The sequence below is a fragment of the Bufo bufo genome, chromosome 5 (genome assembly GCF_905171765.1).
Source record: "Bufo bufo chromosome 5, aBufBuf1.1, whole genome shotgun sequence".
NCBI classification, from domain to species: Eukaryota; Metazoa; Chordata; class Amphibia; order Anura; family Bufonidae; genus Bufo; species Bufo bufo.
This window is the reverse complement of record NC_053393.1, coordinates 363,968,940-363,986,504: the sequence shown is the minus strand read 5'-3', so window position 1 is coordinate 363,986,504 and position 17,565 is coordinate 363,968,940. Positions and strand designations below refer to the sequence as shown.

At 43.2% G+C, this 17,565-nt stretch overlaps 1 protein-coding gene across 1 annotated transcript in view; it reads right to left on the bottom strand.

Annotated features, from left to right (window-relative positions):
* Positions 1–377: 377 nt before the first annotated feature.
* LOC121001016 (serpin B3-like) overlaps positions 378–17,565 on the bottom strand; it is a 63,465-nt gene continuing 46,277 nt past the window's right edge. The window contains exons 5-8 of the mRNA XM_040431874.1: positions 13,451–13,568; positions 4,694–4,836; positions 3,041–3,193; positions 378–879 (exon numbers count right to left, since the gene is read on the bottom strand). Coding sequence (XP_040287808.1) covers positions 481–879; positions 3,041–3,193; positions 4,694–4,836; positions 13,451–13,568 — 813 coding nt within the window. The 3' untranslated portion in view covers positions 378–480. The remainder of the gene's footprint in view (positions 880–3,040; positions 3,194–4,693; positions 4,837–13,450; positions 13,569–17,565) is intronic.

Here is a 17,565-nt window from a genome sequence, read left to right as displayed (position 1 = left end):
GTCTGATTGTGAGAGGGAGGGCTTGTGTCGATCACCTGGTTCAGTAAAGTACTGTGGATCTTTTACACTAGAACAATTCTCGTTATCATGCAGCGCCACTCTACAGTTTACTCCATCACCTTCACTGCAACTGACCCCAGGGAGCTACGGCCTGAGGTAGGACACCGTGACCATTACAACTCCCATCCGCACTACCACTCCCATCCTCCACACCGCCTCCCCCAGGGGCCTGCTGCGTTTAGTACCTTCTATATGGGGATAATTTTTTATAGCTATTTAGTTATATTTATGCTGTGCTCTGATACTGTACTATATCTTGTAATCCGTTTTCTTTTGTGTCTGTTTATATCTTTAATGAAAACTATAGAAAAAAAAAAAAACATGTTGCTGTACACTTTATTGTATAGCTCTTGGTACTTATGTAGACATATCAATTAATTTCTATAAATTTTCTCAAACTGATAATAATGCACCCAGTATTCATGGAGAGACTACAACTCCTTGAAATAAAATCAATGTGGGCTTTCTTATCAGGAGAAATATGAAGGGATGGTCCATATGGAATGGTGTCCTTATAGGTAAACTTGTTAAACCTATTCCAACACCAGTGGCAGCAGCTGCTTCAGTGCCCTCTTCATTCACTTGTATAACTGCTTTGTGGACTACAGTTGACACATGTATGCCCTTTGTCTTCGATATTCCTGACAAATCAGCATTTTCTTGGAACACATCTGTCATTCCCATTGACTTTAGCATTGGTATTAGATCATAGCTTCCTTCCATTGTGAATTTTGGCATTGTCAGATCAACCTCTGTCTCTGTTAGGTTTTGTGCTTGGAGCCATTTGGTGATTAGGTCACCATTTGCATTTTTTAAAACCTAAAAGATCAATAAAAAAGGAAGCAATGTTAATTAAAACTAACTTGGCTTAAAAGCCATCCATACATTACAAAGAATTTGGGGGACATCTATTATGAATTATACGCCACTTTTTGGCTTATAAAAGGTCACCGTTTTTGTTGCAATAGTTTTTGCGTCAAAATCTGTGACTTTTTGCCGCTTACACCACTTTCCCCAAGTGCCAAGAAAAGGGGCAATGTGGGTGGTAAGAGGGCGGGCTGACAGGACCATCTCATTTAACTTTTTCCATTCTAATTTTTGACATGGAAAATTACTTCAATCTACGCCAGCAAGGGTGCTTGCGTAGATTTTAGTATGTCGTATGATCTGCTGGAGGAAGAGCCAAAGTTATGTAGAGACCTGCGCCTCCACATAACTTTGGCGCATCCACTGGCAGCGCAGATGAGCTAAGACTGGTGTCTCAATCACTGATCTGAATAAATCTCCCCCTTTGTTCTTGCTCCAAGGCATCTAAAATAAAAAACACAAACAATCTTTATAAAAAGATCCTATTGTTTATGCAGGTCCTATGCAGAATTATGTCTCCTCGTAGAATTTATATATACATGTTGGTTGTTTATTATAGTGAGCCTGTCACCAAGAAATTCACTGTTAAACCAGACAACTTAGCAATCAATTGTTTCATTAAAGAGACAAAGTACTTTTCATCCATATGCAAATGAGCAGTTAAGTGCACAGAGGGCAAGCCCAAGTCATTCTGAACATTCTTCTGCCTCCTGCTTCCTCTACCAGCTCCCAATTCTCCATTTTGATTGACAGAGTCAAGGTCTTGCATAATCTTTCTGTCTGGCCCTATTAATGAAGGAGAGGGAGGGGCTGGCAGAGGAAAGAGGAGGAGTAAGGGTGGACAGAGTGACTTGGGCCCACCCTCAGTGCACTTAACTGCTGATTATGGAGCACAGCAATGGATCACTTAGTGAAAGGTATTATCACATTCAGCTAAATTGGCTCTGCAAGGTATTATGTCTGGTTTAATAATTAATTGCCTAGTGACAGACTCTTTAAAGGAAAACTAAATGAAAAAAATCCCTAAAAAATGTAAGGGTACTTTCACACTTGCGGCAGGACGTATCCGACAGGCTGTTCACCATGTCGGATCCGTCCTGCGGCTATTTCGCTTGCCGCCGCTCCGTCCCCATTGACTATAATGGGGACGGGGGCAGAGCTCCAGCGGTGCACGGCGAAAGGCCGCCGGACTAAAATTACTGCATGTCAGGCTTTTTAGTCCGGCGGCTTTCGCCCTGCACCGCCGTGCTGCGCCGGAGCTCCACCCCCGTCCCCATTATAGTCAATGGGGACGGAGCGGCGGTCCAGCGGCACGGCGAAATAGCCGCAGGACGGATCCGACATGGTGGATCCGTCCTGCCGCAAGTGTGAAAGTAGCCTAAAACTGTTTTTAATAAATGCATTTTCTGCCCTAAAACACGAGGCTAATGACAACATGTTTGCACCTGATTTTTATTGGGTGTAATGTTCTTATGAGATCTTGGAACCACCCAAAATCAAATCACCAATTATATTAAAATCTAAATCCATAATGCCTTGGATAGTGTATATGTGTGGAGTTCATTTAGTGATTTGTGTCCACACTAAGACTTCATGGCAACACTGCATCTGACGAAAATTGGTGGTCATCTCTTAATATTTCCAATTACAGGTAAATGGCCACATCTCCGCATAGAAGTAATATATTAAGAAAACTGTAATATTTTTATTGTACACTGATGGGTCATTTTTGGTAGGTCTTGGATTTAAAGGGGTTATTTCTTTATTCTTTCTATGTTCCTAACTAAGCAAATGTAACAGCTTTCCAATTAACTCACTTTATCTCCAGTGTCTGGTTTCTCAGATTTCACTGAGGGTCACATGACCTGCGATATCAACTTCTCTCCCTGCTCTGATAAAGGTCGTTTACAAGCCTGTAAATGAAACATCACTGTGCTGGCCAAGTTTTCTTGATAAGACATCCTCTCCAAGTGTTCTTACAAATCTCAATGTTTCCCTGTTAGGCCTCATGCACACAACCATATCCTTGAAAACAATAGTTTTCATGTACATTCTGTGTTTTTTTTCCATTGCTATCAATATTTTTACATTTAAACTTGACATTTAACATTACCTCCTGTAGTCCATCAATTTCATTTGGCAACACAATGATCATGCTTATGTCATACTCATATGGCACCACTAGAGCCTTGCTCTTTATTTCTGGCAGCTCAGCACATTTGAACTTCCCACTTTTAGACATCATCTGAACTTTCTTCGTTTCAGTCTAGAAAAAGCAAAATGTATATCCATTTCTTATTCTTCTTTTTTACCTCTTGTAGAGCTTCCACAGAAATTTTAGTTTTCAACTACACTTTTGGTAAGTTTTTACATATAATTAGCAGTATTTCCAAAATGCTTTAGTTTCTTAGCCACTTTTCACCCTTTCATTGGCAGCTAAAGATTCTAGTACAAAAACAGAATTCATAGTAGTCTTGGGAGGATGAAAAGGTAAGCCACTATTACAGTAGCTGATTGATGCCATTTCCATGCAAAGAAGTTTAGCACATAGTAGATTTATTTTGATTTGTAGTCCTCATGACTAGAGCTGAACTACGGTATATCTGGCAACCCAAGGAAATTCAAAACTACTATCAATTTGCTCAAAATATATTATGAAATTGAAGACTGCCTAATATAGAAGCTTGTGTACCCCAGAACCAAATATACGCTTTAATGTGTGTTATCAAAAATATATCAAATTGTTTTGAGACAAATAGCTTTGTTATATCAGTGTGTGCTCTCTGGGGGTCTAACCCTGTTGATTATCAGAGAAGAAGGGGTGTTTGTGTTTACTGGAGCACCATGGCCCCTTCACTACAGAATCTAATAAAGAGCAGTTGTTTTTGTTACTGAAGCTAAGTCACAACTCAGCCCCATGTACTAGATGCATCTTCACAGACGTAGTCAGCACAATGTAGGTTACTTCAATTAGGAGAGAGTGAAACTACAGCAAACACCATTTCTTTGCCCATCAGATAGACCTTTGATGTTATAGCCAGGTTCACTTCTTTCAGCCAGATTTACACTAGGACACTGGGACAGATATATCTAAGTGTGCCACATTTATTAACGGTTTTAGACTTTTAGAGTGTCTTAAAAAATGGAGCATCGCTCCTGTCTCCAATCATTTCTCTGTCTAGATTAGGAAGTTGCACAAGGCGGTTCAGGGGGATAGCCTTTTGTACATAGATATGGGTCCATGTGGATACACATTCAATGCCCAAGCTGGGAGTAACATGTTGAAAAACCTACAAGTGACATCTCTGAATTGAGCTGGAAAATTACTATTGTCACTTAAATGGGTTGGCCTTTTTTATACATTGGTGGCGTATTGCTAAGATATGCCACCAGTGTCAAATAGGTGCAGGTCCCACCTCTAGGACCCATACCTATCTGTAGAACAGGGCCCCCAAAGTTATTAAGCACAAACTGTGCAAGCGTGGCCACCCTATGTTAACTTTTATCAGATGTCCAAAAATAGCCATTCATAGAAGTGAATGGAGAGCACGCCATGCATGCACGGCCACCTCTCTATTCACTTCTGTGGGACTGATGGAAATAGCCAAGCCAGCAATTTTCATAACTCCCATAGAAGTGAAATGGTTCCAGAGGTGAGACCCACGCTTATCTGATATTAGTGGCATATCCTAGTGATATGCCATCAATGTATGAGATATGCCAACCTTTTTTTAATACATATATAGATGTACACTAGAAGATTTACCTTATTCATGTGGAATGTTCCTTCTTTTGTATTTTTTTCATCAAACTTGTTTGCCCATGTTCCCTTAAAGTAAACTGCATTTACCAAGACCAAAACTGATGAATTATTAACTGATCCTTGAGGAAACAGTTCATTTATTTTACCTGGCATGACAAAACAGACACAGAAGGAAACATATATTAGCAAAAACTGACAATTGAGGTATGATAAGTTCTTATTTGCAATCTGTTTCAGCCCAGCTCAGCCATTCAAGGCTTATGCACTGAAGAAATAGAGATGACCTTGCGGTTTGCCCGGCGGTCGTTTCACGACGAACTTTGCTTGTTCGCGATTCGCCGAACATGCGAACATATGGCGATGTTCACATTCGCCATATTCTTTTGCATTGCGCCGAACTTTGACCCATGACACATCCATCAGGTGGGACAGGACAGCCAATTAAAATGTTTCAGCACATAGACATCCCCCCACCCTATAACAGAAGCCATTTTACATTCTGTGTTTTGCCAGTGTAGGGAGAGGTTGCTTTGTGGAGCAGGGACAGACTGTTAGGGACACCAAACGCTAGCTAATAGGGCCACAGAAGTTCTTTTAAGGACTGGTATAGGTGTGCTTTCGATAGGTGTTATATATTGAGGGGTGCGATAGAAAGTATATTATAGTGCATTTGTATTGTGCGGTTCTGCTGCGATACCGCGGCTATATAGAGGGACAAACGCTATTGGAATAACTAATTGCAACTGGTGTGATATACCTGTTGCTCCCCCCAAAAAAATGATTAAGGGGTGTGATATACCTATAATATACTTTCTAACATAGAAAGTATATTATAGTGCATTTGTATTGTGCAGCAATTGTGTGCGGTTCTGCTGCGATACCGCAGGTATATAGAGGGACACGCGTTATTGGAACAACTAGTTGCAACAGGTGTGATATCCCTATTGCCCCAAAAAAACTTATTGAGGGGTGCGATATACCTGTTTCCACAAAATTCTGAGTGAGGGGTTCTATATACCTGCTTACACCAAATATTGATTCCGGTATTCTATATTCCTGTTTCCACAAAATCCTGATTAAGGGGTGCGATGTAACTGATTCTACAAAATACTGATTAAGGGGTTCTATATACCTGCTTCCACAAAATACTAAATGAGGGGTGCGATATACCTGCTTTCACCAAATATTGATTCAGGGTTTCTATATACCTGCTTCCACAAAATACTGATTAAGGAGTTCTATATGCCTGCTTCTACAAAATACTTATTGAGGGGTGCAATATACCTGCTTCCACAAAACACTGATTGAGGGGTGTGATATATTTGCTTCCACAAAATATTGATTGAGGGGTTTTATATAGCTGCTTCCAAAAAATACTGATTGAGCGGTGGGATATACCTGCTTCCACAAAATACTGAGTGAGGGGTGTGATATACCTGCTTCCACCAAATATTGATTCAGGGGTTCTATATTCCCGTTTCCACAAAATTCTGATTAAGGGGTGCGATATAACTTATTCTACAAAATACTGATTAAGGGGTTCTATATTGATTGAGGCCCACGATACATCGGCTTCCACAAAATACTGATTGAGGGGTGCGATATACCTGCTTCTACTAAATATTAATTGAGGCCTGTGATAGACCGGCTTCCTCAAAATACTGATTAAGGGGTTCTATATACCTGCTTACACCAAATATTGATTGAGGGGTTCTATATACCTGTTTTCCACAAAATACTTGAGGGGTGCGATATGCCTGCTTCTACAAAATAATGATTAAGGGGTTCTATATACCGGCTTCCACAAAATACTGATTGAGAGTGCGAGATACCGGCTTCCACCAAATACTGATTGAGGCCTGCGATATACCTGCTTCTACAAATACTGCTCTTCTCTAGGGACTTTGGCCCAGGGTCATTTTGAAAATGACAGGCAGAGGAAGAGGCAGGCCATTCTGCAGGGGTGGTAGGGGTCGGGTAGGTGCACCAGACCAGTTGGCCTAAGTGCAAAGTTGGAGAAGGTGCATGCAATTATGTCAAAGGACGCACCGGAGTTGGTTGAGTGGCTCACTCACCCTTCCGCTTCTGCACCCTCCTCTGTATCTGCACCCTCCTCACTCTCTGCTGTGTGCACCCCCAAAGACACCATTACCACCACCACCATAGCCCCTCCACTCGAGTCAGAGGAATTATTTTCCCATCCATTCCCAGACCTTACCAATGCACAGCTATTCTTGGCATCAGATGAGGAAGAGGAGTTAGCAACGGCCACCACCCAGTGGTTTGACAACAGAACCCAGATCAGCCCAAGGAGGGGGGTCCCCGCTGTTGCTGTCTACTCAGAGATCTCTAATGTCAGTGGTGGTGAAGGTGACGATGATGACGTGTCGATGGATGTCACGTGGGTGTCCACAAGAGAGGAAGAGGAGGGGAGTTCAGAGGGAGAGACAGAGCAGCAGATAGGGAGGAGAAGCAGCAGATCTCGCAGTGCACAGGAGGCAAAAAGCAGACTGCAATTGTATCTGGAGCGAGTCATCCACCATGCGCGGTCACATCTTGCACTCCCAGGACGCCGGCACATGGCTCCGCAGTGTGGGCTTTTCTTAGCGCTGCTGACAATAGTGTTGCCATCTGCAGCCTGTGCTGTCAACACATAAGTCGCGGTAAGCCCAACACTCGCCTAGGGACGACCGCCTTAAGGCGGCCCCTGGCCCCCCATCACCAAGCCCAGTTGGAGCAACGCCATCAGAACCCCCAAATCCACACTCCCGGCACTCCACATCCTGCCTCTTCTCCTTCTCTTTCCTCCCATTTGTCCTCCACTCCACCTTACACCGTGCCGTTGTCGCGTTCATCTGGCAGAAGGCAGGCTTCCGTGGCCCAAATGTTCGAGCGTAAAAAGTTGATGACGCCGGATAACCCTCTTGCCCAACGGCTGATTGCTGGCTTGTCGGAACTGCTAGCCCACAAACTACTGCCATATAAACTGGTGGACTCGGAGGCCTTTAGAAAACTTGTGGCCATTGGCACACCTCAATGGAAGGTCCCTGGAAGGAAATATTTCTCCCAGAAGGGCATCCCGGAGCTACAGTGCTGCCCATAATTATTCATACCCCTGGCAAATTTTGACTTAAAGTTACTTTTATTTTACCAGCAAGTAAGGGAAGGAAAACTGCTGAATACACAGCCACTTAACCCCTGGGTTGCCACGTATCAAATCCAACACCTTTAAACATGACAAAACATATACTACAAAACCATAAAAAGACAGACCACCGCTGTCTAGTATAGTATTAAGAATGCCAAGTGATACATGGGACATAAAAAGTGGATACATAAAACCATGTCAGAGCACAACTCCTAACAAAATCCTGCAACATTGGTACCGGTTGAAAAACCGCTAGGTGTGAACAGTCACCAATACCAAAATTGGATGTCTGTATTAAGAGTGTGGATGTTAAAACTGCTCCTAACTCTGAATGACAATACTATCATAAATAATAAATCTAAGGGAGAAATTGGCCATTAGTGATAACAGCATTAATTATTTTTTAAGATTGAGACCTGCAAGGTACCTTGTACCTAACCTGAAGATCCAATAAGCCTCCCTCAGGAGGATTTTTTTCTTCAGATTACCACCTCTAAAGGGAAGAGTTACTTTCTCAATAGCAAATATCCGTAAGTAGCTGACATTTCTATTATGCATATTGATAAAATGTTTCGCTGCGCTAGAAATCCCCAAAGCTTGGGGATTGGCCACATAATTGAGATGTTCTCGTATTCGTGTTTTTAGTTGTCTAGTAGTACAGCCTACATAACAAAGATCACAACATATGCATTTGATGATATAAATTACACCAGTTGAATTGCAATTAATGTAACTTTTGTTAAAATTTTCCGTATGTGTTGCATTTTCAAACGTAGTAGTGCAGTGTACAAAATTGCAGGTCTTACATGGATGTCTTCCACATTTAGTGAAGCCCCGATAATATAGCCAGGAGCTCCTGGTAAAACCAGTTTTAGTAAAAAAAATGAGGGAGACAGCATGTTAGCCAATGTGCAGGACCGTCGGGGGACAATTCTGCACCCATCCTTGAGTGTATCATACAAGATACTATCCTCATATAGGATAGGGAGGCATTTGTAAACCGCCTGTTTAATGGAGCTGAATTGTCAACTGTATGTAAGTACCATGGTGGGTTTGGAACGTCTGGTTGGAGCTTTATGTGGATATTTTTCTGGTTTAGAAAGTAATTCATCTAATTTTTATTGGCAGCTATATTTTTGGCTCTTTTTAGCATCCAACTAGGGTAACCTCTTTTTTTCAACCTGTTCCAAATATAATCTGCTTCTTTATCAAAACCCACTTGGGTACTACAATTTCTTTTAGCTCTGATGAATATACCTACCCGAATGGCTTTAATGGTATGGTTGGGATGGTGACTGCTTGCTTGCAAAATGGTGTTACCTGTGATCTCTTTGTGATACGTTTCTGTATATACAAATTTATCAGAAATGCCTATGAGAGTCAAATCTAGGAAGGAAATGCTATGAAAATCTATGGAGTTGGTGAAACGTAGGTTGTATGAATTGGTATTTAAATACTCGACAAAGTCCGGTATGGCAGACACATCGCCGCTCCATATAAGGAGCAGATCATCGATGTATCTGCCATACCAGACGATGACAGAGCAAAAAGTATTCGTATTGGAAAACAAATAACGTTCCTCCCAGTAACCCATCGTCAGGTTAGCCAAAGAAGGAGAAAAATTTGGCCCTCATAGAAACTCCACAAATTTGCAAAAAGAACACCTGGTCAAAACTGAAATAGTTATGTGTTAGGAGAAATTGAGTGATGTCTGACATGTAGTCTATTGAATCTGGCGATTGACTACTATATCTGTCTAGATGGTACTCAATGGATTGCAACGCTATGTCATGAGGTATGGAGGGATATAAAGCGATAACATCCATAGTAAGCCACATGTATGGTTTATCCCATCTCCTATGTGACATTGCTTTAAGGACATCAGTGGTATCTTTTAGATACCTAGGCAGCCTTTTCACAAGAGGTTGTAATATGCCATCCAACCATGCACCTATCCTCTCAAGAAGCGATCCTATACCGGATACTATGGGTCTAAGTGGTGGGGGAATGATTTTCTTGTGCATTTTAGGAAGAGCGTGGATGATAGGGGTAACTGAGGCGTCTGCACTTAAAAAGGTAAATGTTTTATCATCAAGTATACCCATATTTTTTCCTTTAATTAAAAGTGCATTGTATTCTGTGCGATACCCGGTTAATGGATTCCCCTTTAACCTCTGGAAGACCCTCTAACCTGAAAGATTTGGAGCTCATTCCTAAACATGAATGGGCAAAAATACCTGTGAAGACATGCAAAAAGCTGGTCTGCAATTATAGGAAGCGTTGATTGCTGTAATAGCCAATAAAGGCTTTTCTATTGATTATTGAGAAGGGTATGAATAATTTTGGACTGGACACTTTGCTCAAATGTAAATAAAAGCTGAGAAATCTTTTTTTTTCCACAATAATGCCTCTTGTACATCGTCTTATTATCTTTTGGGAGACACCTATGTAATGTCCCATCAAAAAATTACTTGCTGGTTGAATAAAAGTAACTTTAAGTCAAAATTTGCCAGGGGTATGAATAATTATGGGCAGCACTGTATATGGCCACGTTCAGCGGCAATTGAATATATCTCTGGTACACAGTGTCTGTGCCAAGATACATCTGACCACAGACACGTGGTCTAGCAAACACGGGCAGGGAAGGTACATAACTTTTACTGCCCACTGGGTGAACCTTCTGATGGCCGTCAAGCATGTAACCCGTGGCACCCGTGTGGATTTGGTGTTACCGCAGCGGATTGCATGCAGGCCTGCCTCTTCTCCTACTCCATCCTCAGTCTCCTCCTCGGCTGACTCCTCCTTTTGTACTGCTACCGCCTCTTCCACTGCACCCCCCAAGATCCCCAGAATCCATTCGACGTGCCAGGTGAGATGTTGCCATGCTGTGCATGGAAGCCAAGTGCCACACTCAGCTCTGCGGTCACAGGCCAATCAGTGGCTAACCCCGCTCAATTTGACAGTTGGTAAAGTAGTGTGCAACAACTGTGCCATTCTGCTGAGTGCGCTGAAACAGGGCAAAATGACACACGTGCCGTGCATGGCACATGTCCTGAACTTAGTCGTGCAGCGATTCGTTCCCAAATACCCCGGGGTCCAGGACGTCTTGCGTCAGGCCATTAAAATATTTGGCCATTTTAGAAGAAGATCTTACACGGCCATGGCTCGCCTTGATGACGTTCAGCGGCGACACCACCTGCCCATCAGACGTCTGATTTGAGACAGCCTGAAGCACTGGAACTCCACCTTGTATATGCTTGATAGGCTGCTTCAGCAGCAACGTGCCGTTAATGACTACCTGTACGAACTCTGCAGCAGGACAGGTTCTGGGGAGTTTGGTTTTGTTTTTTTGCGCGACGCATGCAGACTTCTGCGGCTATTTGATGAGATCACCAAACTGGTCAGTCGCAGCCAGGGCATCATCAGTGACATCGTACCTTACGCCTTCTTTCTGGAACATGCATTGCGTCGTGTCATTGATCAAGCCATCGAGATGCAGGAGCAGATAGATGAGGAAGTCGCAATGCCAAATTAATTATTTGTGCACTTCTATTAAGTATTTGGTGGCTGCAAATATGACCTAAAGGTTTTTCAGGTTCACCTGCCATTAAATTGAATGGGCCCCGCCGCGAACGCGCGGTTCGCAAACATTTGATCGCGAACACGCTTTCGCGAAACGTCCCGGCCGATGTTCGTCCATCACTATAAAGGAACACCTTGGCCTTACCCTGCTTTGTACCTGATCTTTTAGTTAAAACTTTATGTAACTTCGATTCATCTATACTTTTATATAGATAAGTATAAGTTTTCTGATACTTCTGTGATCATGGCTATATTGATATTCAAGAACACCAGCATTATTTAAAGGGTTTCTATCATCAGAAATTCTGTTATGTAGCTGACTGACATTAGCGATGTGCTAATGTCAGCAGTACATATCAGTGTTCTTTATACTTTTGTTCTGCCGCCGTTCTCCTAAAAAACACACTTTTCAAATATGATAATGAGCATCTAGGTGCTATGAGGGCGTTGATTCAGCACCTAGAAGCTCGGTCCACTAACCATTTATCCCGCACAGGTCCTCTGTTTAGCCCGCCCCGCTCCTCTTGAGTGACGTCCGAGTTAGCTGGATCGCTGAAGAAATCCCGCGCCTGCGCCGCCCACTTCTGCATTCGGCGCAGGCGCAGTGAGTGAAGAACGTGCTCCTGGTGCCGGCTTCCTCACTGTGACTGTCACCGCCAGTTCTGTGAGAAGGTCTGGCAGACGTTCTTCTCTACCTCTTGTATGATGTTCTTTGTTTTGGTTTCACTTTCTCATCTCCTTTCCTTCTGCCAGGTGTCACTTATTTAGACATAATAGTCTTCCTTTATATTCCCTCCCATACTGCCTCACTTTGCGGTTTATACTACTTCCTGGATGAAGTGTTCACTGCTGGAGGCTGCTGCTGCTGTTTGCTCAGATAAGTCCTTTACTTTATTGTGTATGCTTGCTGGCTTGATTCTAGGTGACCCTGACTCCCTCCGTATTAAGTGCAGGGAGCCGGTGGTCGTGTCCCCTCACTATTATAGGGTTTTCAGGCGTCACACAGGCTTAGGTACGTGGGCATGCAATAGTCTACCATTGAGACCCTTGTATGTGCGGGAAAAGGTGCGTTTGCGTTGAGGGAACATGCGCGATTTTTCTGCGTGAGTGCAAAACATTGGATGTGTCATGGGTCAAAGTTCTTCACAATGTAAAAGAATATTGCCATATGTTCGCATGTTTGGCGAATCGTGAACGAGCAAAGTTCACCGCGAACCGACCGCCGGGCGAACCGCAAGGCCATCACTATTCAAGAGCTTAGGGAGGGAGGGCGAGAAAAAGCAAAAATTTATTAAAAAATTAATGAAAAGGGATAACATCTTTTCCTAGAAATTATGAGTCCTAGAAGACTAGAGGGTGTTATATACAAATTTTTAGGGCAATCGGAGCAATTTTGGTTGAGGTAGAATCAATTCGGGTCTGAGCCAAACTTTCAAAAAAATTGGCGAACCTGAAACAAACTGAATCTCAAAAGGTTTGCCCATCTCTAGTATATAGTAAACATGGATTTCTCTGCAATACTACAAACGTTAAAAGGGTTGGCCACTTTTTGATCGATGTGTTTGTAAGATCTCTATATGGCACTTACTAATATAGTATTTTTTTTATATTCTGCACCATTTTCTATATTTCATAAGGTATTTTCACTTGTTGGCGTAGTCCTAAACTCTCCATATTTCAAGTGCAGATGGCAGATGTAATGTATTTGAGCGGAGATTGGAGAAGGCTGAGTGATGTGTCTGGAGTTTTTTTTACCTGGTCACATGACCCTCCATCAGCAGCCATCTTATGGACAGATCTCCTGTGTGGATAGCACAGAAGATTTGCCCAACAAGGGGACCTGTGAAATATAGCAAACGTCACAGAAAATCCCCAAAGGGTATATTAGTAAGTGTCATATAATCATCTTACATACACAATGGTCAACAGTAACCAGAAAGTGTCCAACCCCTTTAAGAAAGAACGGTCCATGAAAGTTATAGAACAGTGCAGAGGTGCACAATATATGGTAAGTGGTAAAAATTACTTACCATTGGTTTTGCTTTTTACCCATTCATTTATTTTTTGTCTTTCTACTTCTGCATTAGTCTTGAAGTCCACATTATTGCTCTCTGCCCCGTAGTCTTTTGTTAAAGTTTCTAAATAGTTCTGAAATAAAGAATTTCAATCAGAAATAGTTAACAAACCGTACAAGGCAAATGATACTAATGTGTAAGTCTGTGGTAAGGCTGTGTTTACTCATTGAAGACAACCTGCCAGCTCTCCTACCAGTTTTAGTAAATGTTTTTATTTTGCCTAAAATAACAATAAAAGAGCACCTTTAATTAGAACTCTGCATTGTGAAGTTTCACTATATTTCTTCCTGGAATTTACCTGGACATTACCAATACAGTGTTTTCCCCTCAAACTCTTACACTGTCAGCACGGATTAGACTGCATTAGGATGAGTGGGAAGACAGAATGGTGGAGATTTATCAAGTCCGGCATTTGCTATGCCTTGTGCTGCAAGGGGACTCATGTTTATGATGGTGGCATTTCTCATCATAAATTAAGTGCACCCTCTGGCAGTCTGTGTTCCGAGATTGAAATCCAGCTCATAGTTAACGTATATTTCAGTCATCATTTAACCCAAAAAGTGGGGTTAATGATAAATGTGCAGGGGCTGATGGCCCCACACACATCACACCCCCTTTTCAGAAAGTGCTGATGTAGAAACGCCAACTGCATATAAATTTAGTCACAGTACCGGTAAAAAACCAGAGTTTGCGACTTTTTTAAGCCATGAAACTGGCATTTGGGGAGGATAACTACCCAATGACCCAGATGTACTAATCATATAGATGATGTAAATTTAGACAGGCTGTTTAGACCTATACCAGATCTATTGTAACACCCCAGAGTGGTGTTACCACTTCTGCACCCTGCTACTTTCTTTATTGGTGTAACCGGAATGTCATCTTGTGTATTTATTCCAGGTCCTCCACAATGTGCATTCCTATTTTGTTTGCAACAGTTTATTTCATGTAATGTGCCTGGTTCACCAGCAGGTGGCAGAAAACACGGCAGAGTTACAGTCACATAGAATGGAGCTTTCCATTCCATTCTAACCCCCTCTGTGGAGAAGTGGGCGAATCCTTCTTCCTGCAGGAAGGGTGGAGACCAGTTCTAGTTAGTTTAGCTTACCCCCCTGCTAGGGGAAGGTGTGCAGGGCACGTCTCTACTGGACATGCCCATGCCAGCCAGAGCACCTTAAGCTCTGCTGGCCATGGAGGCCAAAGCTTGAAGCCTCAGGAGCCAGGTGGAGAGTTCCCTTGCCTAATCTAGAGACAGACTACTAAGAAAGAAGTGCAGCATACAGCAGATGCAAAGTCATACAGTCAGCCTGTCAGTACAGCAGAGCCAGAGAGAAACAGATGTAGCAGAGATGAGTTTGCCTGCCAGTTTAATGCTAAAGCCTGCTGGGACCAAGACAAAGTTTGTAGACTGTTTCTCCTGAATGTTTCATTCAAGTAAAGCTGCTGTTCAACTACATACAAGGTCTGGACTCAATCTTTCTTTCAAATCGCTCAATTATTCCCCCTATTTATTGCTTTGCCAAAGCCTGGGGTCCAGCGCTATCCAGGTAGGAGCACCGTGACACAGATAAAGACACAGATAGGCCGCACTATACCACTCGGCATTCCTATACCTAGGTCGCATTACAGAGAATACCCTAGGGGGAGGCGCCCATTGCAATTTTGGCGTCACGTAACAGGATCTACTTTTGCGCCTGGAAGGCCCCCTCTATCTGTAAAACCCCCTACAAGAGACTTTATAGCGTCTACTTACTGCTGGAGAGTGTGAATCTGCATTAGTTGCAGCACTGTGGCAAAACAGGGGTAGAGATGTCGAACATAAAATATTCCATTCGCAAACGGCGAACATGAATTTCCGCAAATGTTCGCGAACCGCCATAGACTTCAATAGGCAGGCGAATTTTAAAACCCACAGGGGACTCTTTCTGGCCACAATAGTGATGGAAAAGTTGTTTCAAGGGGACTAACACCTGGACTGTGGCATGCCGGAGGGGGATCCATGGCAAAACTCCCATGGAAAATTACGTAGTTGACGCAGAGTCGGGTTTTAATCCATAAAGGGCATAAATCACCTAACATTCCTAAATAGTTTGGAATAACGTGCTTTAAAACATCCTAGTGTGTATACGATCAAGTATGATGTTGTATCGATCAGGTAGTGTAAGGGTTACGCCCGCTTCACAGTGACAGACCAAACTCTGACAGACAAAACTCCCCGTTTAATGCACCGCAAACAACTGCAAATAGTCCATTTGCACAACCGCAGACTCCCCAGTTGCACAAGGTTGGATACCAAGCTAGCCATGTCCCGTTCCTTGTCCTCACTGACGTCATTGAAGGTCTCTTCCTCCACCCAGCCACGTAGAACACCAAGGGTCCCCGAAAGGTGACAACAAGCCCCCTGGGACGCCTGCTGTGGTTGGTCTTCCACCTCCTCAAAGCCACCTTCCTCCTCTGACTCCTCTTCTTCAGACTCCTCTCTCTGCGTTGCCGCAGGTCCAGAAATCGACGACAAGGCTGCTTCTGGTGGTGATGTGACCACAACTCTTCCTCTTCATGCTCATCTACGGCCTGATCCAGCACTCTTCGCAGGGCACGCTCCAGAAAAAACGCATATGGGATGAGGTCGATGATGTTGCCTTGGGTTTGACTGACCAGGTTTGTCACCTCCGCAAAAGGACGCATGAGCCTACAGCCATTGTGCATGAGCGTTCAGTAACGTGGCCAAAAAATACCCAGCTCCGCAGAGGCTGTCTTTTTTTTAATTAATAAATCTGTTCTTACCAGTTTAATCTCTGTTTTGTCCCCTATCAGGGAACGGTGTATGGAATAGATTTTAGTAACCGGGAGATAGAAAAAGATGGTTGGTCGGTCCTCTTACTTCCAATTTGGGGCACTGCGCGTGCGCCGTGCAATGTACCGTGCCACCCTATATGAGTGGTGTGTTAAGTAGTACTATTCTTATCAGTTTAATCCCTGTTACGTCCCCTATCAGGGGACGTGTATCGAATAGATTTCTAGACAACCGCAAAGAGTTGTCAATAGTTGACACACTCATGACATAAATTTTATTCCTCTATGCGTCAATCTTGGTGTAGTGATGACTGTGCTCGTGTGCACGTTTGGGAGATTGCAGGCGATGGTGGTTTTTCAAATTCTATGGTCGTGCTGAGGTAGTTCAGTGACAGTTAAGTGACCCCGAAAACAATGATTCTGCAGTGTGGGCCCATTGTTGGCCTAGTAGGCTTTAATGATCACCTTAGATGATCACAAAGAAAATTAATGTTTTTTCTATGAAAATGTATCCAGCCGATCGCTTTTGGTCTGTTCACAATGAAGCAACGACCTTATTATCTGGGATGTGCCAACATTGCCAACACACTCATAATGGTGATCGCTTCATTGTTATACGCAAGCCCCTTCACCACAATAAGGTAATGATCACGAAGGGGAATTGACACATGTATGTGCCTTTTTTTTGTTTTGTTTTTGCAGCAACAGTGCAGCACCAGAGGCCAGAGAAAATAGGCATGTACAATTAGGTATTGTTGCAGCCGCTGCTGTAGCAGCGGACGGAAAAAATTATGTTTTCCAGGCAGAAAGTGCACTAAAACATTGCGGCTTGAACCCTAGTTGGTGGCGGAGAAGTCACGCAAGTCATCCGGCATGCAGAGATTAAATACAGCAGTGTGTGGACCATTTTTAGCCCAAGGCATCTCATCAGGCCTTTTTTAGTCAAATGCATCCCCCACTGTCAGTCCCTTCGGGATCCATGCCTCATTCATCTTAATAAAGGTGAGGTAATCTAGACTTTTTTGACCTAGGCAACTTCTCTTCTCAGTGACAATACCTCCTGCTGCGCTGAAGGTCCTTTCTGACAGGACACTTGAAGCGGGGCAGGCCAGAAGTTCTATTGCAAATTGGGAGGGCTCAGGCCACAGGTCAAGCCTGCACACCCAGTAGTCAAGGGGTTCATCGCTCCTCAGAGTGTCGATATCTGCAGTTAAGGCGAGGTAGTCTGCTACCTGTCGGTCGAGTCGTTCTCTGAGGGTGGACCCCGAAGGGCTGTG